The sequence below is a fragment of the Seriola aureovittata genome, chromosome 9 (genome assembly GCF_021018895.1).
Source record: "Seriola aureovittata isolate HTS-2021-v1 ecotype China chromosome 9, ASM2101889v1, whole genome shotgun sequence".
In the NCBI taxonomy this organism is placed as follows: domain Eukaryota; kingdom Metazoa; phylum Chordata; class Actinopteri; order Carangiformes; family Carangidae; genus Seriola; species Seriola aureovittata.
This window is the reverse complement of record NC_079372.1, coordinates 15,664,275-15,689,018: the sequence shown is the minus strand read 5'-3', so window position 1 is coordinate 15,689,018 and position 24,744 is coordinate 15,664,275. Positions and strand designations below refer to the sequence as shown.

Below are 24,744 nucleotides of genomic sequence, written 5' to 3'. Positions count from 1 at the left end.
CCTTCTGTGCTAAGTCTTCTGGGATGTTTTATGTAAACTTATAGGTCAGGCTGTCCTTGAACTACGCAGACGGACTCGAGTGGAGGCTGACTCACAGACAGTTTGCTGCATCCTTGTGTAGCCTCAGCTGGTTTTTCTTCTTAATCACATCAATTACTAGTGGCTGCTTGCTGACAAAACACAATCCAGGTTCAGATTCCTCCGTTATCTCTAGAGGAGAACAGATGTTGCAGCATAAGTGGACAATACATCAGGGTAATGTAGCCTGTCTGTCAGTTTGGCCCGGGCAGCAGGACAGGGCAGTGACCAGGCCACCCACTCAGAGTTTCTGCCTTTTTCATGAGCAGTTGGTGATATATGTGTGTGTGTGTGTCTCTCAGTGGCACTGCCCCCGTGTGTGTGTGTGTCCCTGTGTGTGCGATACAGGGAGCCTCTCGGGTACTAGTTGCACAGAGGGACGAATGCTGGCAGCTGCAGTTTTTTTTGGATGAGGTCTTTGTTGTTGCACTGCTGGGGGGGGGTCCTCAAGGTGGTCACACACTGACGCAAGAGTACTCCCATTTGTAGACAAGGCGGTTGTAACGCATGCAGACAAAACAACGTTGAAGGACATGTTTGGTTTAACCTGTCTGAACCTTGTCTGAATTGCTTGTGCCAGTCATTGATAAAAGCCGGTACCCTCCATTCACAAACAGTAAATCGTCGGTGTGACTGCGTACAATGCACTCAGGGTGGGCATTGTTCTGAAACACCACCGCTGAATGGTCTTAGTCACTGACTGGAGCCTTATTACTGCTCCTAACCCCATGATGCTGCACTCTGTTGTACCAATAACAAATGCATTGCCTTGGAGATCTGGCTTGTGCCGCTCCTCTTTAGGAAAGAGATATTGTGGGTTTCGTAGGAGGAGGGCTTGTCCGTCTGTTTGAGTGATCTCTTTTTCCCTGCAGTGGTGTCGAGAACGGGCTTGTAACTGATGCGTCTGTTTATTTTGATACCCTTCATGATATTCCATGCTGCAACCAGAAGAGAATACCTTAAACTGGAGTTAAGAAAATGGTCTGTTGTGTTCCAAAACAAACACTGCATTAGAACTTGTTGTTATTGGCGGGGTATTTAATTGTCCCATAGGTTTCCCAGATCTGAGAGTTTATTTGGATAAAGCTCGGTTGATCAGTGGCTTCCTGGTTGAAAACTAGAGAGTATCCATATCCAATAATACCTCTCCTGGGATTTGTTAAGCTCTTAACTGTTTTTCCTCTGTTGGATATACACCCAGTATATTCTGAATCTGAATGCATCACCAATTTTGTTACTTGTTACTTTTGTTTCTTTCATTTCTTTTCTCTGATGTTTTTTCCTGTCCATTCATGCTGTTATACAGTGATTGCTTTGTCTCAGTCAGTGATCATGGCCCGATCTGCACATGTCTGGCTCTCACTCCCATTCCGACTCCGACAAGGATCACAACATATCTGCAGGCTTTGAAGTAGCGGATGCTTCATTAGCTTTAATTAGTTTGGGTCACTATTCTTGAGGGAGACCTCAAATGGTTTGGGAAGGGGGTGGGGGTGTGTGTTCTGTCATCTGTTTCCTGGCTGGGCTTTGTAGACTTTAAATCGTTTTACAGAAACTCTTGCCCAGTCTGCAGTATTCTTCTCTGTAACCTCATTTACCTGCTCTTCACCTGGCTGCAGCAGCTACAGTCGATCGAAAAGCAAATAACACCAACTTTTTTCTAAATCTACTCTCCTCTGACACAGCTACAGTAATGGACTATCAGAAGCCTTTTTTTTTTTTTTTTTTGATGTGCAGCTGTAAAACAGCTGGATCCAGCACACTCACCCGATTATGAAGGGGCCGTTGTTTAATACTGTCTGTTGAAGTTTATGGAGTGGATTCGGACAGAATCAGGATCAGAGCTGGAAAATCTTATCAGTCGAGTTCCAGTGTAAACAATAAAATTTTTTTCAAATCTGTATTAATTAATGAAATAATATAGTCCCATTTTTGGAAGATAGTGAACAGATACTAGAAAATGTGTTGTAAATTCAAAATTTACACAAGGGTCCTTGTTTCATGTTTGGGAGCGACAAGAGGCCTCCTCAGCTGACATTTCAGAGCGTGCCCCATGGTGTAACCATCCAAAGCAGTGGAAGAATGAATGAGTCACCGTAAAACAGAACATGGTCATTGTTGCTGGTGCCAGTGCATAGGCTTAACTTTTGGTTTAAAAAAAAAAAACGGTTTTAATGGTGCTCGGTTCTTTCCATTTAGGAGGGAAAACAGGAAGCAGCTCCTCCCTGTGTCTGTGCAAAAGTCCCAGGGTGGATTTGCGTGTCGGACAGCAGAGATGTGAAGAGCTGTGCGTGGAAGTGTGTGTTTTGTTTTGTAGGATATCCTCTTTGTTCTGTTGCGCCAGAGAAGAGTCACTTCTAAAGAGACACCCACTGACCTTTCCTCCTTGACGCTGTCATGCAAGCAGACTTCCTTGTCTGCTTCCAGACAGACGCTTGTTGAATTCATTAGTCAACAAAAAAACCACAGAATCCCAGCCTATTGTCCCAATAAGCATGAATATCCACAGCATGTGGATGGTAATGATTACAGGCACTGCGGATTTTGTGAAATTGATGCTGACATTTTATAGCTTGTTCCAAAATTGTGATGACGACTTGATTTTCATTTCTTGCTGTTTTATTGTGTTTATTTCACTTAACTCCTCCTGATTTTCTGTTTCTGTTAAGAAAACTCTTTTGCCAGTTCACTTTCTGATTTGTCACTTTCTATTTTCTCTCCTTGCTTCCAATCATTTCCTTTCTAACTTTCCTGAAACTTTAACCTCTCTGCACCTGCCTGGCTAACTTGATCCTTCTCCCTGGTCCTTGTGTCGCTTTTCTTGTTTGATCCTTGACCTCTGGCTCCTGTTTGTGCCCCGTCGACCTCTGCGCCACGTCTCTTCTCCCCACTGTCTCTTGCTCTTTGCTCCTTGCCCCCTCATCGCTTGCCATAGAACACTGGTTGGACTCTTCACATATGAGGAACATACAGAGCCCAGTCGAACCAGAGTACAGTAAGTCCTCGTGCACTTCTTCTTTCCTTCTTCTTTTAATGCTGCCGGTTTCTCCTCCTCTCTTGTTTTTGGCACAATCTCTTGTCACCTGCTCTGCTCAGTTATGCACTCCCATTTCCAAACACACTCTCAGATAACATTCCAAGGAAAGGACTCAGCTTGGGCATGTAGTGTTTGAGTCCAGCGAGTCTGTTTTTCCAAGTGTCTTGCAGGCATCTCCTGGCGTTTTCTTGATGCTGGTGGAAAAATGATGGGGTTGTTCCATGGAGTAATAGAGTCCGTCACACTCGAATGACAACACTTGCGTTCCCAGCTGAAAACGTCTTTGTAAAGTTATCCTGGAATTACATAATTACTCATCTTTGTGGTCAGCCAGCACTTCCACTATTTAATTTGAAAAGCACTTTTTGTAATTTCAACCTCATGCAGACGACTCATCCCCATGATATGAACCAGCTGTTGGACAAGAATGACTACAACATGAGTATAGAAACATGCTTTATTATTTACAATGGTAGTTTTTGATGCTTTTATATTGCAGGCTGTGGGAGCTAACATAATAGTGAAGCCAGAAGTTATTCCCAAGAGTTCCACAGAGGGCAATGAGTGGACTTGGAGACAGAGTTTTTTGGCCGGCCACCAGCAAAAGGGTTAAGTAGCAGGGGTCCTGTCTACATGAGTTAAGCTGAGAAAGAGGCAGCTGGCATCTGAATATATAACACTGTGAGACACAGAGATTAAGAAAGAGATGGAGATGAGAGAGAAAGAGAAAAAGCGCATGGGAGGGAGAAACATCTATTATTAAAGATTTTTGATGGGATCGTTGGTGCAGTCAGTCAGTCAGTGTGGTTTGGGCCTTGTTCTTACAGATTCCGACTCTGCGTCATTCCCTCCCTCTGTGGCTCGGGTGGCGCTGGGCCGGTGCCGTGGGCGCTGCCTTGGGGGCTGAAGGTCAAGCCCAACGCGGCTGGGCTTTAAAGGCCAGGCAAGGGCTCACAGCTCAATCAAGCCTTTGTCTTCTGCATAGGCCTCTACGTGTTCAGAGGGGGGCCCTTCACACAAAGCCACCACAGTTCTACTGAACAGCTTTAATAGCTAAATAAGTTTTTGAATTAAGAGTGTGGAATGCTATTTTTCCAGATTCCTTTTTCTTTTTTTCATCCCACCCGTCATGTCTGCACTCCGAAAGTTTCATCACCCTTGATGGTAGCCGTGCTTGACAAGGGGATCCCCCTCCCACCCATCTCCCGCTGAAAACAGTAAGTGATGGATAGCAGAATGGGTCTTGGAGTAAAAGAGCCGCTCGTTAGCAGCAGGGCACAACCCGGCTCTTTAATCAAAGGATCTCAGGCGGCGGTGGTCCCACACTCGCCAGCTTGTAACGTCAAAAGCGGCGAGCTCAGAGAGAGTTGGGGCTACAAGCTGCTGTTGACCCGGCGGCGAGTACCCACTCAAGTGATTAGATTATATGCGGGTCAAATGAGGCGCTTTGATGAGTAACTTTGATGTTGCCTGTCTTTTGGTTCCACATTCAGGCCCAATAATTATTCTTGTAAGTCTGAAAGTAACAGCCTGCGAAGGAACCACTCCAGGCTGTGCTAACGCCTGCAGTTCTGCTGTAACATGTTCGCCTCACTGTGTGTTTTCACAGGCAGCGCCCCGTTTACTTTGTCATAAATTAGGCTTTTCCTCACCAGGAACGGGATGTCTTGTAGTGCCAATGTTGCTAGTGGGAAAAGGGGTTTCAACAGTGTTAAGAGCAGGACAGCTGTTTACCAGCCATAGCTTAGGCAGCAGAGCATAAGGCAGCAAGGCTCCCCACAGGCCTTTTAACACAGTGAACACACAGGCAGAGTGTGAGACACAAAATCTTGAACTTTTAATTAAATAGCCCCTGGTAAGCGTGATAAATGTGTGTTGTCAGTGTCCACACGTCTAGTGATATTTAATTAACCAAAGAGCAGGGAAAGAGTAGAAACATTATACAGTGTAGTTTCTACATGTTGTATGTATGTCAGTGTGTGTGCGCCTGCAAATCTATTGTTTTGGACATATTTGGCCATGTATGTTTGTAGGCTCAGCCCATGCCTACTTATAACATGAGTCTTTACTTTTAGCATTGCAAGTAGCAGCTCACTGCAAGAAACAGTACAAATATTGACTTCCTCTATAAAACCCACACTGCCAGTCTGAAATCAGAGGCTGGCAGGCCCGTTCTAACAAAGTGTTGGCAGCAGAGTGAGAACGGGGCGCCCTGCGGGCCTGGGCTATTTTAAGTTTCATGGGCTAAGCCTGTGACATTGGAATTATAATAATACAGCTGACATTTTTGTTGATAATGAGTTACTCATACAGCTCATGGAGATCTATCACACAGCTGATTATATGCTGCATAGAATTTGACAATATTGGCAATATGTCACATATTCTATCTAAAACTGGTATAGAAAAATGTATTACTGAGTTGAATTTATCTTTTCACGGAAGTTAAATCCTAATACTCAAAAGGCAACATAACTTTAGAAAGAGCTGATCATTAGAAATGGCAAGCTTATGAGCTGTGGAATTGAAAAAGCAAAAGATGTCTACCATATGAAGTGGTAGTAGCATTATTAACGGTGTCATATTTTACACTTTTCCAGTGTTTTATTCAAAGTTCTCATATCGGCTCGTTTCAAGGCTCAGTTTCTGAATACAGGCTGTGTGCATTTCTCTGTGGACTGCTTTGATAGTTTCCCAGTATTAATATAGAACCTAGACCTACTTTATAATCAAAAAAGACATGGAAATCTCACTTTATACAATATGAGACCTTTTAATGTGCAAATCAAAAATCAAATTAAATATTTTTTTTATGTTATTATTTGACAAAGCACAGTGGAAATTGAAAATTGAAATGGAGCATAAAAAGCCTTTTTTTATGGTCTGTTTAAACCAATTTGTGTAGCAGGTGGGTGGAGTTTTTTTGTATGCAGGACAACATGAGAGCAAGTAGATAAGGGACAAAGCAGAGAATCTGTTTTTTTTTCACTTTGCAAAAAAAATTGAATTTTGTCTCTCTTCCCCTTGCTGCATTTCTTCAGAGTGATGAGAGGGCAGGGTTCAGCCACAGTGTAGCAGGGCTCGGTGCCTTACTCAAGGACACTTTAGTGGACACTGTAGATGTGAAACCAACCAGCTGCTTGCAAGGGTTTGAAAGAAAATCAGTTTACCAGAAAAACAAAAAATCTGGATTTATACTGACGGGATTTCCCAATTTTACTTGGGAAATTTTGGAACTCCAAACAAGTTAAAACAAAGGGAACTAATTGCAGCTTCAGTATGTTCAACCAGTTGACCTATATGTTTAATGACCAGTCAGCTCACATAGCCTCTCTGTAGGCCATTGATACAATCCCTGCTGCCGCCCCCCTTCCGCTGCTCTCCTGATGTATTTGACTTGGTACATGTGGCGGGAATGTTGAGGCCCCTTTCCAGAGTTGTCCACAGAGGATTTTCTTCTTCTTCTTCCTCTGCGGCCGTTTGCAAAGCAGTGATGCTGACTCAGACTCCCACTTACCTTCCAGCTCTCTGATATCATCAGCCTTCAGTCAGGAGGTCTGGTGCGAACCTTCTGGCCCTGCTGTTTTGGCGGATAGCCATGCACTGAGTATCTGAATGTTCGCATTGATCAGTTTTCAGACACTGCACTCACTTTTCACTTTTGTAACAAAGGAGCTTTATCAGCGTCTGTCTGCCACTGTTTGAGCATATTGGGTATGCGTTTCCGTGCTCCGTGCGACATACGGAGAGGACGATGTGCCTTGATACTGTAATTTCACAGTTATATTTGAGTGCCTGTGTCAGCGTGTGCCTCTCGTTAGCTCCTACGTGCAGTGCGGCGCTGCAGTTGTCGGTTTCAGTGCAGACCCAACCACAATTGAGATATGGAAATAGACGCCATAATTTGTATGTGGCTCTCGTTGAAGCCACAGCCATGCTTTCCAGTTTTTACTTTCTGCAACATTTAACCTAAGGCTTTCCTAAGGGAATTAATTCCCAAGCAGTATCCCGTATCACATCGCCTTTAATAGATTTAGCGACTCGAATCTGGCTTATAATCTAATGCTGAGCCTGTGGTCGTTGTCTGTTATTGTGCGGTCTAGCTGACAGATTCTCCTCCTCCTTCCCTGTGTTTCTAGTTTATTACAGAGCTCTCGTCAACTTCACCGACTCCCTGGTCTACAGCCCTGAGCTCGAGGACATGTTTTCTCCAGCCTTTAATGAGATCTCTGAAGCAGTGGTGGACACGGTACGTCCTTCCTTCCTTTGTAGGATAAACTCGACTCAATTGTGGTCGTGTGCTCTAAGCTAAGGCTACCTTATAAGGTTCAGGCATGCAATTTATGACTTGGCTGAGCATGTGTGTGAGACCCTTTTTGTCTGAAAAGGAGGCTTGTTTATTTCAACTTAACCGAGTCTGGTTTTCCCTCCACAGCTGGAGTCGGAGTACAACAGGATTCAAGGTGTCCAGACAGTCAGTGTGGTCATCATTAAGTAAGAACACAAATCCTTTAAATCACACTTTGTGACACCCAAAGTAGATACCCTGCAGTGGCTTCTGCCTGGGTGTTTTACTCTTGCCAGGTGATATTTCTTTCTCTTTTTCCATACTGCACAAGGCCAGCTCTGTAGGCCTGTGCAGTCAGTAATTCATCAGCAGTGAGTAATTCCTCTAAAAGAGAAACCTTACCTCTAAATAGCTTCCCTGTTTAACCCCCTCTGCAGCAATCGCCACACAGTGTGTAGCCTCACCAGGCCTTTCATGCTTTTTGCAGGAAGATGATAAGAGACGACGGCGTGGACGTGTTTGTGGAGTTGGACGTGGGTTCGGAATACAACAACAATGATGAACAGATCCGCAGTGTGCTGTACAACGTGGTGAAGGAGGGAGCCATCGCTTCCTACGTCACGTCAGTCCAGGGCTTTCAGTTCAGACGGCTCGGAGAAGGTAGGACCTCAAACAGAGGGGGAACCCCACTTAACACAGCCCTTTAACACTGCCTCTGTTACACAAGAGTTTGCTGTGTGTTTACAGCAAATTAAGGTCCACCAGAGCAGTAGGCAGTGTCCTTAACGTTTCCCTCTGGTTTCTAGCTCAACCTTTGCCTCCCGTGGAGCCTATAGCAGTGCCAGGTTTGTACTGTGCCATGGTAATTGCTGCATGGTAACTGAGCCGACTGTACTGTAGAAACTGTAGGATGGCTGTAGTGCCTTTAGGAGGAACAGTCGAGCATTTCCTAGGAATTTTACGATGACTTTTACTTCATGTACTGGCAGTGGTCGTGTGGTCTGGGGAATGTTTTGCATGGAAGCACCAGTGTATCGTAGACTTCTGAGTGTTTACCCTAACGTCCAGTAGTGCACAGTGAATAAGAAGGACCTTTGCATGGCATGAGTCTGATTAGGAATGCTGCCGTTTACTGCAACGTAAACAGGCTTTTGATTTATGCAAATTCCATCAACTCTGTACACAGGCATGGAAACTGATATCAGTATAATGGTGACTTTATCTTTGAAACCCTTTGAAACTCAGAAGATATGACTTCCTCACTCCAGTCTGTGTCTTGTGTAGTCAATGTGTCTAGTGTAGTCTGTTGAGGCTGGTCTAGTCTGTGTGTCTGTCTGAAATCCAGACACAGGAGACACCAGTAGGATTCAACTATCTGACTAGTCTAGCGTGTGTCTGGTCTAGTCTGTCCATGTAGTATATATGCCAGGTCTCTTTTGTCCATCTAGCCTAGTCTGTGTGTCCGTCCAGTCGACAGTCCTGTAAATGTAGTCTAGTCTTTTGTGTCTGGTCTATTCTTGTCTAGTCTCTGTGTCTTATCTAGTCTATTCTTGTCTAGTGTGTGTGTATCTAGTCCTGTCTAGACTGTAAATTTAGTCTAGTGCATCCACCTTAGTTTGTCTAGTTTAGTCTAGTCTGTGTATCTGTCTAGTCTGTCTATCCAGTGTGTCTAGTTTGTCTAGTCTGTCTTGTCTTGTTTCTGTGTCTTATCTAGTCTATTCTTGTCTAGTCTGTATGTCTTTTCTATGTAGTCTGTGTCTAGTTTGTCTAGTCTATCTGTTCTAGTCAGGGTTTAGTCTAGTCAGTTTAGTCCAGTCATCTGCATCCATCTTAGTCAGTCTAGTCTATATATCTGTCAAGTGTGTCTATCTAATCTCTCTAGTCTGTGTGTCTAGTTTGTCTTGTCTAATCTAGTCTGTCTGGTCTCGTCTGTGAATCTGTCTAGTCTGCCTATCTAGTCCTTCTAGTCAGTGTGTAGTTTGTCTACTCTGTCTGATCTAGTCTTTCTGTCTATCTACCTGTGAGGTTATGTTAATTGAAGCACAGTGTGGATTGTACACACAACAGAAAATTTAATGCAAAAATTTACAAAAATGTAATATTATTCTTTAAAATCTTCTTGCGCATCTCGCAGCACTCGTCTAATAATAGTCTTTACAACATGCCTGCGTTGCACTCGCTGTAGTAATCTGATGTCTGAGGTGACCGGGATGCTGTTGTTCTTCACTTCATGTCTTATTTGTGCAGTGATGTGACATTGGTGTGGTGTCTTGGCCGTACTGTAGCCGTGGCTCGCACATCTTTGATCCGTCGACACCCTCCCCCTCTGCATCTCTCTTAGTAACCCCCAGCATCAGACCCTGCATGCCAGATGAGCACAGGTGTGGTGATGGGACATGTATCCTGATGGAATACCTGTGTGACAACAGACCAGACTGCCGAGACATGAGTGATGAGACCAACTGTGGTGAGTGGCTTCAGCTCGACTGGTCGGCGGGTTCTAACACGTTCGGCTGTAGCATGGCTGGATGATGTGTTCACTTACGGTAACAGCTCCAGGTATCCACTCTGTACACTTTGCTGAGTTTAATCAGAGATTTTGTTTTAGATGTAAGACCGCCAATACCTCCAGTCTTCACCACCCCTCCCACCACCACCACCACCACCACCACAACCAAGAAGATTCCACGGCCCGCCGGCCCACCTGGACCCTGCAGAGCTGATCAAGCCACGTGCCAGAGTGGAGAGTGCATCCCTCGAGACTACATCTGTGACGGAGAGAGGGACTGCTCGGACGGAAGCGACGAGTTCAGATGTGGTAAGTGCCACGGCCTTATGCATGTGCAAGCGCTCAGGCAGCAACATACGCGCTTATCATCATCCTTTGTCTTCTCCCAGGAACTCCATCTCCCTGTGAGCCCAATGAGTTCAAGTGTAAAAATGGTCGTTGCGCTCTCAAGCTTTGGCGTTGTGATGGAGACAATGACTGCGAGGATAACTCGGATGAGACAGACTGCCGTAAGTCTTCATTTCTTTTGGAACAGCTAAACATTTTACAAATTGTGCTCTGGACCTGAGTGACTTAACAGTTGCTGTAAATCTCCAAATTTTTGTCATAACTTTTAGCCACCAAGGGTCCTGGCGACAGGTGTGCACCTGAGCAGTTTGAATGCCTTAGCGACCGCACCTGCATCCCAGCTAGTTACCAGTGTGATGATGAGCCAGACTGCCCTGACCGCTCCGACGAGTACGGCTGCAGTAAGTCTCACACCGACAGCTGCCTACAGCTCCCGGCTCGTACAATTTTTCTTTCTCTCTCTCATGCACATTTCAGTCATTTTTCAGTCACTCTTCTCTCTTCGCTCCTCTGACTCTCCCTATAGTCACTCTCTGAGTTTCTTTGCACACTGTGACTAATGTGCTGCGAACCGGACTCTTTTCACACATGCGTTGACTGAGACACAGAGCTTTTTGTGAACCATCCATTCCTCAGAACTGAAAGGGAATTGTCCGTCCATAACAGAGAATGATATTTTCTTCTGACTTTTTACAAGCTGCACTGGATCGCCAAATTCCACTCGCATGCCTGCCTTTTTTTGTACATGTGCGTTCACGATGTGGCTTAAACAGTTGTTATCTTCTTGACAATTCACAGCCCCTCCCTCCGTGACAAGCCCACCGGAAGAGTCCATCCAGGCAGCGCGGGGGGCGACGGTGACGTTCACCTGTCAGGCTGTTGGAGTGCCAATGCCCATCATCACCTGGAGACTCAACTGGGGACACATTCCTGTCAGCGGCAGGTGGGTTTGATGAGGAATTCTTCACCCTTCTGATTTTGTAATTTAAATTAATTTAGTAGCTCATCATGACAGCATTGCAGTGCGTAGCATAGTTGCATTTGCATTTGCAAAAACATGTGTTGTAAGCTGAACAAAACATCTGCATCTGGTGAAAGCCCACATTTTCTGTATCACACCACAAAGACTTGAAAATTGACCATGAATTTATTTCTTCTTTTCACCTGACATTTGATGAGTGCTAATTGAAACTACAGTGTAACTTCCAGTGCTAACTCCTAACTCTAGTTAGAAACTGTGATTTTAATTACCTACATATTTGTGGTGTACTCCAACTCAAAAAGTTCCTGTTTCCAAATTTATTCTGGGTGTAACTTTGCTGTGTGTGATTAGGCAATTACAGTTGATAGAGTTGGTAGATTGTGTAACAGTATTTCCTCAGAAAAATGGTTGATGGACTGCACTTGTATAGCACTTAACTAGTCATATCGACCACTCAAAGTGCTTTACAATGAAAGCCACATCCTACCATTCACAAAGGCATTCATACAGCGCTTTCTTATATATATATATATATATATATATATATATATATATATATATATACACACGCTCTTACTCTAATGGAACAGCCATCATGGGCAATTTGGGTTTCAGTATCTTGCCCAAGTACACTTTGACACACAGACTGGAGGAACCAGGGGTCAAACCACCGACCTTCTGGTTCACACCCGCCCCATTCCCATGAATATCCCGGTTGACTTTGACTCTCCAATGAGTTTATTACTGTAAAAAAAAAAAAATCATGTCTGCCGTATTTCTGCGTTCCTAGGATCTCGATGACCAGCGATAACGGCCGCGGCACCCTCACCATTCGTGATGTCAAGGAGGCAGATCAGGGGGCCTACACCTGTGAGGCCATCAACGCTAAAGGCCTGGTGTTCGGCATCCCCGACGGAGTGCTAACACTCACATCAAATCCCAACCCAGGTACTGACACTTCACTTGTACTGCAGGTTCTCCTTCAGAGACAAAAACATAAATGAATTCTGATTGAAAATAATAATACTTTTTTTTTTTCCTGTCTTATCTTGTTTTTTGCAGGAAACTGTCCTGACGGTCACTTCAGTGTGGAGGGCCGCTGCATTTCCTGCTTCTGTGCTGGAATCTCCAAGAACTGCAAAAGCACCGGCCGCTACCGCAACCAGATCAGCCTGCGCTTCACTGACGAGGAAGACTTCAAAGGCACTGGAACTATTAATGCTTATGATACTGATAGAGACACACTGTTAAAAGAAATATGTCACTTAGTCCTAACATTGTGGCCATGAATACAAACATAAACCAGCCTGAATGAATCTGTTGTCATTGCTTCCAGGAGTGAATGTCACTTACCCATCCAGGCCAGGCACTCCTCCTCTCTCCTCCACTCAGCTCCTCATTAACCCCGAGATGGAAGAGTTCCAGCTCGTCGACCTATCGCGCCGTTTCCTCAACCTTGACTCCTTCTGGACTTTGCCTCGTCAGTTCCTTGGCAACAAGGTAAAGAGCGCAGTCCTTTGCAGGCTTTATTTCACTTAAATTATGATCACACATTATAGAAGAAAATCGTTCCATCTGCTTTTAGATCGACTCCTACGGAGGGTCCCTGAAGTACAAGGTGCGGTACATACTGGCGCGCGGTCTTACTGAGCCTGTGGAGAAGCCAGATGTGATGCTGGTTGGAAATGGGCGCAGGCTTGTGTACCGCAGAGGCAGCGGCACCCCTGCCCAAGTGGTCAACCAGAAAGAGATCAGATTCACTGAGGTAGGTTTTCTGGATAAGAAAAGTTGTGAATTTGGGTTGATGACAAAATTTCGTCAAAAAAAATAAAAAAAATAAAAATCTCAAACATATGGTTTAAAAACACACATTTATTACCAAACATTTTTCTCATGAATAATGTTGGAGATCAAAAATAAGATGAAATAAGCTTGAAGTATCTGTGCACAGATCAGCAAACCTGACTGTTATTGTTTTAGGATAAGTGGCAGCACTCCAATGGCCGCCCCGTGAGCCGGGAGGAGCTGATGATGACGCTGGCGAACCTGGACGGCATCAGCGTCCGCACCATCTACGACAACCACATGGTCAGCGTGGCAATCAGCGACATTGTCATGGATACCACCACTGTGGAGTTCAGCATTCTGGGTCATGCCAAGGATGTCGAAGAGTGCAGGTAAGAAAAAGGAAAAAAAAAACAAAAAACCATTTAATGTCCCTGGTTCAATTCCAGCCAAGGACCTTTGTTGTTTGTCTTTTCCTTCTCTTTCTTTGTGTGTAACTTTTTAGTAAGTATTCTGGTTGTGCCTCAGTCAGCTGCTTTTTATTTACATACAAGACAGTAATTTGTGGTGTTGTAATTTGTCGTCATCGTCTCAATGGAAACTAAGTGCTCGATTTGTCACTCCCAGATGTCCTCCTGGATATTCAGGCCTGTCCTGCGAGATGTGCTCCTCTGGTTTCGAGCGTGTCCCTGGTGGCTCCTATCTCGGCACCTGCGCTGGTTGCAACTGTAATGGTCATGCGAGCGCCTGTGATCCGATCAGCGGACACTGTCTGGTAATAACAAGAGACAACATCTGTTGATCACATGTGATAAAATGGAATTCACAGATAAAGCACACCTCACCTCTTTCATGTCAAATATGATAATAGATTTTAAAAGGAAATAGGTTGAGAAGATCACTCTTAATATGAAGCAAGGGATTAGCTTGGTTCAGAATAAAGCATAGAAACAGGAAAACATCCTCTAAGAAGAAAAGCTCACCAATTACCATGTTGCATTTTGTTTGTTTACTGCAGTTCATTCACGAATAGAAGTGTAAAAATAAAATGTTGTGGCTGGAACATGAAGTCACTTCGCTGAGCCAAAAACTCCCTGCAAAACCCCAGCTTGTTGTTTTTACATTTCTGTTTCTGCACAGATTAAACACATGAGATGAAATGTGTAAATTTGTTAAATTTAAAGGTGCTGGTAATCGTCACTTCAGAGCCAGGCTAGCTGCTTCCACTCTTTATGCTAAGCTAAGCCAATCCACTCCTGTATCTAGCGTAGGAACATGAGAGGTGAAGATTTTTTTATTTAACTTGTGGCAAGAAAGTGTTTTTTTACTACTCTGAGGGGTGTCCATGTCAGAGAATGACCTTCGTGTTCTCCCCTCCACAGAGCTGCCAGCACAACACAGAGGGCCCTCAGTGTGACAAGTGTCGCCCCGGTTACTTTGGTGACCCGAGCCGAGGTCGCCCCGATGACTGCAAGCCCTGCCCCTGCCCGTACTATGAGACCTCACGCCGGTAAGGTCACGCATCCACCCAGGCCACACACACACACACACACACATGCACAGAAACACATCTCCAGTACAAATACACACACATTACCACCCACATGGCGTCATTGGGAGTTGGGCTGCTTTGCCCTTCAGTTTCTTATTTCCCATAGCTGAGCTCATTCAGATATTTGAGAGCTGATTTATTCATTCAGCGTGCTGCTCACCAACCCGCTGCTGCTGTAAATTTTCATCCTGGGTTCTGTGGTTGGGTTTTGTAGTTTCTCTGACACCTGCTTCCTGGACTTCGACCAACAGCCAACGTGTGATGCCTGCAGGCCCGGCTACACAGGAAGACGCTGTGAAAAGTGAGCAAACTGATATTGTTAACTGTGCCTTCAGATTGTGGTTTAAATAGTTTGGAGATGGTGGTGATGTGATTCATAAGAAATGACATCAGTCTATAATGATCGATGGTAATAATTAATGACTGTAACAAGCAAAACAAGATATAACTGACGCTTGTGGTAAATAAATCAATCGTGTCTCATATTTCTGTCATATTTCAGGTGTGCTCCTGGTTACCAGGGTAACCCCCTCCTGCCTAATGGAAAATGTGTTCCTAACCGTGAGTATATGTTCAACTTCAGGCATGAAATTGACATAAGCTTCACCCGGGTTGCTTTACCTGTTGTACACTTCAGTCATCCCAACAATATGACCATGAGGAGGTCTTAACCCTGTGTAATGATTACCATCAGGTGCCCCCCCCCCCCCCCCCCCCCCCTCCGGTGTTACAGTAGGCTGTAGTATGTGGTCATGGCTCAGGTATGCAGAGTGGCTGGAACACTCCGAGCTTCACTTTCCTCCATCCCCATGTCATCTTCTTTCCACTGCTCTGTCCCTGCAGAAAGCTCCAAGTGCGATAATAGAGGAACCATCAGCTCCAGCAGCAGGCTGTGCAGCTGCAAGGTAAACATGCAAAGTGATGATATTATAAGCAGCTATCGTTTAATCTGCTTTTCATTTGTGTGTTTTTTTTCTGCTGTCATCTTTTATGAAAGAAATGAGTTTGACAGGCAGATGGATTACACATGTCCACGTGTGTGTGTGTGTGTGTGTGTGTGTGTGTGTTGCAGAACAACGTGGCAGGCGCTCTGTGTGACGAGTGTAAGGCCGGGTTCTTCCACCTCTCAGAGGCCAACCCCGAGGGCTGTCTACGTTGTTTCTGCATGGGCGTCACCAAACAGTGCGCCAGCTCCACTTGGAATAGGGATCAGGTTGGTTGCCAAGCTATGAATGATTATGGGAGGGGTGAATATTTTTGGTATCAAGGTTTTGACTGTGTTTGTGCAGCTTTGCTTTATCAGCAAATCCTTTCAGACACTAAACGGTGAGATGCAATGTGCAAACAGTGACTGCGCTGAAGTAAATCTTAGTTCACATCTCAAGTCTGGCAACTCTGTTTGTGTCTCAGGTGCGAGGAGGGGTGAACGGGCAGCTCTTCTCCCTCTCCAACAGCGCCAACACTAAAACTATCTCTGAAGGCATCTCCCAGAGGGGTTCCTCTGAAGTTGTCTACCGCTCCTTCTCCAGCGTCCCCAATGACATCTACTACTGGGTTCTGCCTGAGAGCTTCAGAGGAGATAAGGTGAGAGAAAACAACAAAGTAAAGAGCAGGAAAGGGGATGCGAAAGAAATAACTCCTAAGTGTTAGTCAAGCTAGATTTCTCTGCCCTGTCTGTCCCACTCAGTCATGCCTCAACATGTTGTCAAATGAAAAGGCTGCACTTACCCACACAGCGAGAGCCGCCCTTTTGAACCTCTTGCTTGGATTCACAGTGAAGCCCAACATGGGTGTCTTATGACTCCCCCCCCCCCCCCCCCCCCCACACACACACACACACACTATCATAGGGGTGAAATACCTTTCCACTATTCTGTTTTGTTGAGATGTGCTTCTCTTTTCACCATGTTGCGTGCCAGGTGACGGCCTATGGCGGGGAGCTTCGCTATACAGTGCAATTTACACCCTTTCAGCGCTCGCTGGTGATTGACGGGAAGCCAGATGTGGTTCTCCAGGGCAACGGCATCTTCCTGGAACACTATTCTCAGACCAAGCCCCTCCCACGTGTCCGACAAACCGTCACTGTGACCTTTAGAGAGGTGGGTTTCATTGATGGTGACTTCTACCTAAGTATAATTCCTCACAGAATGTCAAGAAACTAACTTCTCTCTTTTCTCTGACTGACAGTCTTCGTGGCGTCGCAGCGATGGGCAGCCGTGTACCCGTGAGCACCTGCTTATGGCTCTGGCTGACGTTACCGTTTTCATGATCAGGGCAACCTACACAGACAACATGGACGAGAGCAGGTATGGTGGGAGTTTCTTCTGACAGCACATTCACATTCACACGACACAAAATGAGTCAAAGAGAACTTCATTGAATGGGAAACACAAATTGCTTTTTGTGTTAATTAGTATCTCAGACATCAAGATGGACATTGCTGTTCCTCACTCCACTGGTAATGAACGTGCTCTGGAGGTGGAGGAGTGCTCCTGCCCTCAGGGATACAGAGGACCCTCCTGCCAGGTACCGATTTAACTAAAATATCCACTTGCTAACTCTTTTGGAGCTTTCATCCGCATTTCACGGTTTTTATCAAGAGAGTTGTTGACACTTGCTCAGTTGTCATGGATGGATGTCATCACACAACCCTAACATAAGTATGGCAACTCTGTCATCTCCATGACATCTGAGCAAAGTCCATCTGCTGATGAAGACCGTGAAATTTGGTCAAAAGCTCAGAAAAATGCTAGTAAGTGGACCTTGAGTCAAATTTGTTTTTGTCATGCTGTTATTCAACTATGAACATTAATGCCGTTAGTTTAGTGTAATTTAGTTTAACTTTAAACTTTAGCTTAGTTTCTTTTAGTTTCCTTTAGTTGTAAGTAAAGTAAGTAAATTGGCAACGATAGTTGTGCCTGAGCTTGTTAAGAACTGCATGGCAGTCTTTTTTTTCCATTACAGTCCATGATGACAATTGCAGTCAGTCTCGCTGCTACTGCAGTGGAACAAAGACTTTGTCAACACATGTCTCTCACCTGAGGTGTTTCTTTCCATCCCGTTGCAGGAGTGTGATGAAGGTTACACGCGCACCAGCTCTGGCCTCTACCTGGGCACTTGTGAGAGGTGCGATTGCAATGGTCATGCCAGCAGCTGCGACCCAGAGACCGGCAGGTGTCTGGTAGGTCTCATGCTACCCTTCCTCTCTCTCACTTCTTTGCCAGCGTCGAACATGCTTTAATCTCTGCTGTGGAATGCACTAATGGTTTCGTGGCGATTTCCAACATGTGGAAACACACTGACACTTTTTAAAGTAGTGTATATTCAACTGTTCCATGGATCTCACCTATTTGTCTTCTTCTTCTTTATGTGTGTGTGTGCTGACCAAAAGCAATGTCTCCACAACACTGCTGGGCCAAGGTGTGAACGCTGTCAGCCTGGTTTCTATGGAAACCCTGTAACAGGCGGTGCTCAGGCCTGCCAGCCCTGCCCATGTCCTGGAACCACATCCAGCAACCAGTGAGTTCATGTCTAAAAGTCTTTTAAAGTCAGTTTGAATCAGTTTTATTGAGTCAGTGCATATTACCTATTGAAAAACTATTCAGTTTTCTGCTACATTAGGTAAAGTAAACTGTGTGCAACACAAAGGCTTCATAATAACCAGAGACCAAACTGTATATGAAACCTCATGGTGTGTGTGTGGACCTCTTGTCGCCACAGATTCTCCCCGACTTGTTATCTGGAGTCTGATGGTCAGCCGACCTGTGACAGCTGTCCCCCCGGATACAGTGGCCGTCGCTGTGAAAGGTACAGCCCTACCCCTCTCCTTCTCTTTCTGCTTTTCCTTTTCCCGCGCTGTCTTCCTCTCAGGCCCGTCTTGACCCTGCTCAGTGTTTTGGGGGGTTACCGAGCGGGTCGGCAGCAAGGTTAGCGGCGGAGGGGCTGGCACTGGCACCCACTGGTTTCACTCACAGGAAAGGGAAATAAGCATGTCTGTGGTTCGCATCTCTCTTGTTTTTCCAAGGCAGTTGTGATTGAGCGGTGTCACTGGAGGGATGGGAGATGCAAATTGTTGCCACCCATTCTTATGTACACGTGAAGTTTTGTACTGTGTCTTGCTGTTTGATATTGTTTTCTACTGTGGTAGGACAAAGTATATTTGCTATAGGATAAGGGGCCTTTTTAGTGGTGCTGAGAATATTGTCACTATGATTTTATTGTTTGTGGAAAAGAAATAAGGTTTCCTGAGGACATTCAGCACTGTTATTTCTACTTGAGTTTAGTCAGCTTTATGTCTCCCTTTTGCTTTTCTTCTGTCATTTGCTTTAACTCCAAAAGCCTCCTCGGCGATTGCTTTCTTCTTCAGCTTTGCGCTTTGCTGGTAGTGAATTTTTAAGGTGTTGGCTCGTGTGATTTCTGTCTGTGCAGAGACCAAAAGTATTTTCTGGGTCTCTACAACATAAATGTAGATGTGGCATTTATGAGGACTCCTGTCTGGCTAATGAATCTTTGCCGCTCCAAGGGCAAAGATGACGAGGTGACTTGGGTGCAAGACACAACTCATAAATAATTTATTATTGAAACGTCTCTGCCTGCATCATACCTGATTCTGCTGTTTTGACATTAAGAGAAGAGATGCCCTCTGCAGACAGTTGTGGGGACCCCTTCCTGGAGAAGCAGATAGAGGGCTTCCTACCTGTGGGATGTGGAGCTGAAGCAGTGTTTAATTTCAGCTGGGAGAAAGAGATAACACCGTACGGCAGTGGAGATGACGATGTTACCACTTTAGCAACAACTGTCATCCCTAATAGATCTTTACTGTCTACTGCAGCTGGCCACCGCACTAGCCAGTTCACTAAAGCAACAGGGGTGGGCATTGTCTCGGTCACTCCCAGCAGATTGTCATCAAGACTCCCACCACGTTTCACACCCAGCCCAGAGAGCAGACACTCCAGCTTCCAGCACCTGCTCCGGATTCACCTGAACACCTTTAACCAGCGCCTGAGCATGCTAGAAAGCAACACGCTGGATATGAAGGAGAGCATTCGTAGCATGGAGGACCAGCAGAGTCATCTCAGCTCCCAGCTGAAGGAGCTCATCGCTATCCACTCGGCCGGGGAAAAGAACAAGAAGGTTAACGAGCTGGAGAAGAGCTACACAGACATGGAGGCCCGTATGAGCAGACTAGAGGGGAGGCTAGAAATCCTGATCGACGGCTTCACCGCCCTGGCTCAGGAGATGAACAAGATGAAACGTGCAAGACACACCTCCCGCTCGCTCCAAGAAAGAAAGATTCTGCCTCCACTCACCACAGTCATCGCAGTCCCGTTGTACTCAACACCTCAGCCTCCAGTTAGAGTTATACCTACAGAAACACCACTCACCAGTAGAGCTACGGTGCCGAAAAGCATACCTACCCCAGGCCTTCCTACAAACAAACCCACCTCTGCTCCTCAGAGAGGTAGAAAACTCAAACCATCAGCGACTGCTAAGCCAGATAAAAATACTACAAAGCCCCACTCAGTCACTAGGTCATCCAAAAGGCAAGTCTCAACAAGTTCTGCAACAAAGTTAAAGACGACCTTGAGTAAACCAAGGACTGCATCTAAAATTAAATCTAAAACTACACTGAAGCCCGAAACGAAAAGGCCAGAGGGTAGGAGGTTCGCTGTGACGGCTAAACATGTTTCACAGCCAAGCCAAGCAAGACCAAAGCAAGTCAAAGAAGAGGCAACGGTCACTAAATTTCAACTAGAGCCACCATCTCACAAATCAAAGTCTGCTAGAAACCCTCAGCTGCATAAACAACCTGACCAGGCCAACAAAAGGGAATCTGCACTACCTATTAAAAACAATGGGCGTAACAAGGTGTTTAGATCGGATGCACCGGTTCCACCGTCGGTTCAGGAGGGCGGGAAGTCTTCAGAAGGTGATTCAAAAAAGGACAACTTCAACCAACATGAGAAAAAGACAGGGCGCAAGTCGTACAAGTTGGTCTCTCACAAAACGAAGAATTCCGCAACAACCACAAAGCCTGCGAAAGCTACTACTACAAAGAAGCCTAAAACAACAGTAAAACGGACGACGACTCCTAAAACCAAGGTCACAACTGGGAAGAAGAAGTTTACCACAACAGCGAAAAGGACATCAAGTCCCTCTAAAACCAAGGCTACTACTGCAAAGAAAGTAACTAAAAAGCCCCAGCAGAAAAAGAAGACTAACCTTCATTCTGGTGTTTTGGACCTACTGAGACTGTTACAAGGAGAAAAGTCTGCAAAGCACAAAAAGAATAAAGATGGTTCTCTTCATGTTGTCCTGGGAAGGCTGGCCATTCCTATCAGAATAATACCTGATGACTAGGGAATTCGTTATTTTATTTTTTATTTTCTCCATTGTTTATATCACTAGGCTCTGATCCTGATATTTATACTGCTACCACGACAATGGATCTTTATGAAGGGACTAATTTTATAGCGCTGTTTTATTGCAGAGGGACCTTCCAGATGTTTAATGTCATTCTGATGTGTTCATCTTATTATTTTAGTACTATCAGCTTTAAAGGTGTGTTTTATGACAGAACTATTGCACAAAACCCTGCTATGAAGGGATAGCTTAGCATTAGTACCTCTCATGTGTATACATTTGTCCATGTTATGGCCAGACTACCTCAAGTTTTACCCCCAATGCTTTGTTGGAGTGTTCTGAAAATCTTGTGTACATCATGTCTGTTTTTCTCCCTTCATGGGTATGTCTTCAGTATTTGTTTCAAATGATACAGTATAGTATACAGTGGAAAAGCCTTACACATGTCACCCTGTGGTTTCAGGACAAAATCGCTTATTGTTTGCAACTTATGCACTGCTTTCTATGCTGAGTAATTTAATCAATAAGTCCTAAAATGTTCTACGTATTTAGGGTGATTTCACCTGTCAGTGTAAAGGTGTGACTGGAGATACAAAATACAATGCTGGGACAAAAGTGTTAAGATTCAGTCTAAATGCCAGGTGCTATTTTATTGTCTTATGAAGATTAGTTATGCTAAGTTTTGAGGATAAAGAACCAGTACGTTATAGACAAGAGTAACAATCTCCCACCATGCTAGTGGCCCTAAAAAATATCAACCTTATGTTATTCATAGATTTTTTAAATGAGGCTAAACTTACAGTTTAGCTGTGGTAGTAATATTGCTATGGGGATGGTTATGACCACTTGTCCACCACTTTGGTCCAGAGTGAAGTCTCTCTCCAACTATCGAATGGGTCACAATGAACAACATCCATGGCCCCCAGAGGATAAAACCTGTTGACTTCCGTCATGCTCTGACACCTTTATTTTTTAGAAATATTTATGCTCCCCTCAGGATAACTGAAGTAAATGATCTCCTGACTGTTTATCCAGCGCCATCATTAGGTCAAAATTAAACATTTTCTAATATTTTGCTTTATGACCAAATACTGACAAAACTAATGACATAGCCTCAGCTGCACTTTACCATGGTGAACACAGTGAGTGTTCACTTACTCTTATGTTTGTACCTACAAACAAACACGTTGCAGTTGCCATTGTGGGTGTGTTAGCATGCTAATTTTGCAAATTTCATGGCGTCCTACTAGTTAGACTCTGAAGTCTATTGGTAAAAAGTTTACATTTTGGTTTTCATTTTGATGGCAATAGGACTTAATGCTGTGCAGACAAAGGAAGAATAGATTTAATGTAAATCTTCATGTAAGCCTTTTGTTTTAGAAATTTAATGTAGAAAGGTAATTTGGCACAAGGTCCATTTCGTGACCACAATGAAACAGGGGATCATCCTCTATGGAGCACGAAATTTTTACTACAAATAGTACCGTAAAATTTTGATATACCTTTTGTACGTAATGATATTTTTTGGCCTAATGGTGGTACTAGAAGTAAAAATTAGTGGAACCTGTAAACAACTGGATTCATCCTTTGGGGACCACTGGGTCACTTAGTCATTGTAATCCGGACAGTTGTTGTGATCAAAGCATTGGACGCTTCAACAGACTGACTACCCTATGTTTCTGCAATCAGGGCCAAGGTTTGGTCCATCATATATGATCATATCATCAGCATTTAGAGAAGTGTTAGAAATACATAAACCTAGGTCCCTATCATTTTTAGGAGTAATAAAAATGTAAATTTTTTGTGAAATTGTGTCATTTTATTGTGACGTAAGACCACTTTGTTTGTCATTTTATGCTTATTATGAGCAGTATGTCCTTTCATAAAAGTATTTGGTACTGAACACTTCTATCTATTTTGACATATTTTCTCTTTTTCCATGTAATGAGAATTATTCTTATCTTTAAATGTATAAAACCACACACGGACTGGAAGGACTGTGTTAACCACACCATAGAAACTACTGTATGTCTCAGAAGTTAGTTTGAATAGGATTTCCCAAAGCAAGTTCATATCATGGAAGTCCTCTTTGTTGGCCGTTGACCTGCGGACCAGAACAGGTAAGGTAAGGCCCACAGCAGCTGTCCTCAGGGCTGCCTGCACAGATCTGTGGTTGGATTAGCCTTTGCTCTGGTGGCAGTGGCGTTGCTTGCTTGGGTAGGAGGCATATTGCTTTGCTAATGTCACGAACTCCGAAGTAACTTTCCTCTTTCCTCTTCAGCAGCTTAGCATCTTGACCTGTGGCTCTTTGTTTCAGCTACATTCACTTCTGCTTTGTTCTGTTGTCATCTCTCTGTTTGTGAAGCTTTTTATTTTAACTTTTTTTTTTTTTTTTTTTTAATCTGGTGAAATTTTCTCATTCTCTGTTAATGCCAATTTTTCGTGAACTCGTACTCGCGAGAGATTGAATCAACATCTGAGACATGTTGAATGTTTTAGCAGCAGCTACGCTTCATCCATCTCCAGTGCAAGCAACGTTTCATTATCTATTTCTCTGGGAAAACTCTTTGTATTCATTATAAAAGCTGGGTGTCTGTAATTAAAAAAAAAAAAAAAAAAAATTTTTAGGTAATGTGAATATAAGACCAGTCTTTGGTGTGGATATGTGTACTTCCTGGATGGAATAGCTTGTATGTTCCTTGTCTGAATGACTCAGTCCTTTGTTCCTGGTTGAGGTCTACCTTGGGTCATAAAGACTCCCTAAACGACGCAGTTCATCAGATGTATCACCTTTTGCAGACTTCCCAGCTTCCTGCCTCATTGTTCTTGAGGTTAAAACTTGTATCCTCCTTGACTGGAAACATTTACTCAAACACATTGTCTATTTTTATTTCAGATGTGCTGCAGGATACACTGGCAACCCACAGCTGGGACAGAGATGTACTGTTGGCAACAATGAAGTCAATGGTACATTTTGTCTTCTGGTCCTTGAAAATGACTTATTCTTTATCTTAACAATAGTTGCAAAGAGTCCTTTTCATTAAAGAGTGTTTCAGTGCTGTTTCAGTAGAGAGTTGGTACATATTGAATACCATCTGCTCTGTTACAGGTAACTGCTACAACTGTGACCAAAGAGGACGTGAGATCTGCACTGGTGGTGTGTGCCGCTGCAAGGTGACCAAACAAAGACACTTTCTATTCACGCCATCTCTCGTGTTCAGTCTCCTGGCGTGGACCTTATTGCCTTGTATCTCATTCTCCTGACACTTCTGTTACAGATGAACGTTGAAGGCTCGTCTTGCTCCAGCTGTAAGCCTGGGACCTTCCATCTAAGCCAGGCAAACAAAGATGGCTGCCTGTCCTGTTTCTGCATGGGCGTCACTCAGCAGTGCTCCAGCTCCACTTACTACAGAGACCTGGTAAGGCCTATAATTGCTGCAGGGAGTAAATGCCACAGGGACAGTGCAACGTTTCATACTTCAGAAACACATTTAAACCTCTCAACCAAACTAAATGCACGTTTGCACTGGGTAAAGCTGCTACAGAGAGAAGACATGAGTGGGCTAAATTGGGAAGTCTACATCCCAGCCTTAACTGGTTGTAAGCCAATAAGATCACATCAATCAGTGGTGTGACTGATATCTGCCCATGTAAGCAAATACTTCCTACTCTCCCATTTTTAGTGAATAATTGCAAGGATAACTTTGATTTTTTTTGTGTGTGTGTCCGCTGTTGCATAAGCACTCCATTGTGGTTAGCTCTCTTTGTTAGATTTACTGCAGAGATAGTCAGTACATAGAAT

The 24,744-nt window shown here is 44.3% G+C and overlaps 1 protein-coding gene across 12 annotated transcripts in view; it reads left to right on the top strand.

Moving 5' to 3' along the window:
• hspg2 (heparan sulfate proteoglycan 2) overlaps positions 1-24,744 on the top strand; it is a 94,301-nt gene that overhangs the window by 33,109 nt on the left and 36,448 nt on the right. For 8 of the 12 annotated variants that reach the window (XM_056386119.1, XM_056386115.1, XM_056386118.1 and 5 more), the window contains exons 4-34: positions 3,014-3,073; positions 7,255-7,364; positions 7,551-7,609; positions 7,891-8,063; positions 8,210-8,248; positions 9,745-9,870; positions 10,012-10,221; positions 10,302-10,421; positions 10,530-10,661; positions 11,059-11,203; positions 12,033-12,190; positions 12,305-12,445; positions 12,579-12,742; positions 12,828-13,007; positions 13,223-13,419; positions 13,655-13,802; positions 14,410-14,537; positions 14,794-14,880; positions 15,082-15,140; positions 15,423-15,484; positions 15,652-15,792; positions 15,990-16,163; positions 16,499-16,678; positions 16,767-16,885; positions 16,994-17,105; positions 17,647-17,760; positions 17,971-18,098; positions 18,300-18,386; positions 23,839-23,909; positions 24,052-24,116; positions 24,221-24,361. In XM_056386119.1, the coding sequence (XP_056242094.1) occupies positions 3,014-3,073; positions 7,255-7,364; positions 7,551-7,609; positions 7,891-8,063; positions 8,210-8,248; positions 9,745-9,870; positions 10,012-10,221; positions 10,302-10,421; positions 10,530-10,661; positions 11,059-11,203; positions 12,033-12,190; positions 12,305-12,445; positions 12,579-12,742; positions 12,828-13,007; positions 13,223-13,419; positions 13,655-13,802; positions 14,410-14,537; positions 14,794-14,880; positions 15,082-15,140; positions 15,423-15,484; positions 15,652-15,792; positions 15,990-16,163; positions 16,499-16,678; positions 16,767-16,885; positions 16,994-17,105; positions 17,647-17,760; positions 17,971-18,098; positions 18,300-18,386; positions 23,839-23,909; positions 24,052-24,116; positions 24,221-24,361 (3,830 nt within the window). The remainder of the gene's footprint in view (positions 1-3,013; positions 3,074-7,254; positions 7,365-7,550; positions 7,610-7,890; positions 8,064-8,209; positions 8,249-9,744; positions 9,871-10,011; positions 10,222-10,301; positions 10,422-10,529; positions 10,662-11,058; positions 11,204-12,032; positions 12,191-12,304; positions 12,446-12,578; positions 12,743-12,827; positions 13,008-13,222; positions 13,420-13,654; positions 13,803-14,409; positions 14,538-14,793; positions 14,881-15,081; positions 15,141-15,422; positions 15,485-15,651; positions 15,793-15,989; positions 16,164-16,498; positions 16,679-16,766; positions 16,886-16,993; positions 17,106-17,646; positions 17,761-17,970; positions 18,099-18,299; positions 18,387-23,838; positions 23,910-24,051; positions 24,117-24,220; positions 24,362-24,744) is intronic. The other 4 variants (XM_056386121.1, XM_056386111.1, XM_056386116.1 and 1 more) reach the window with 3 other exon arrangements.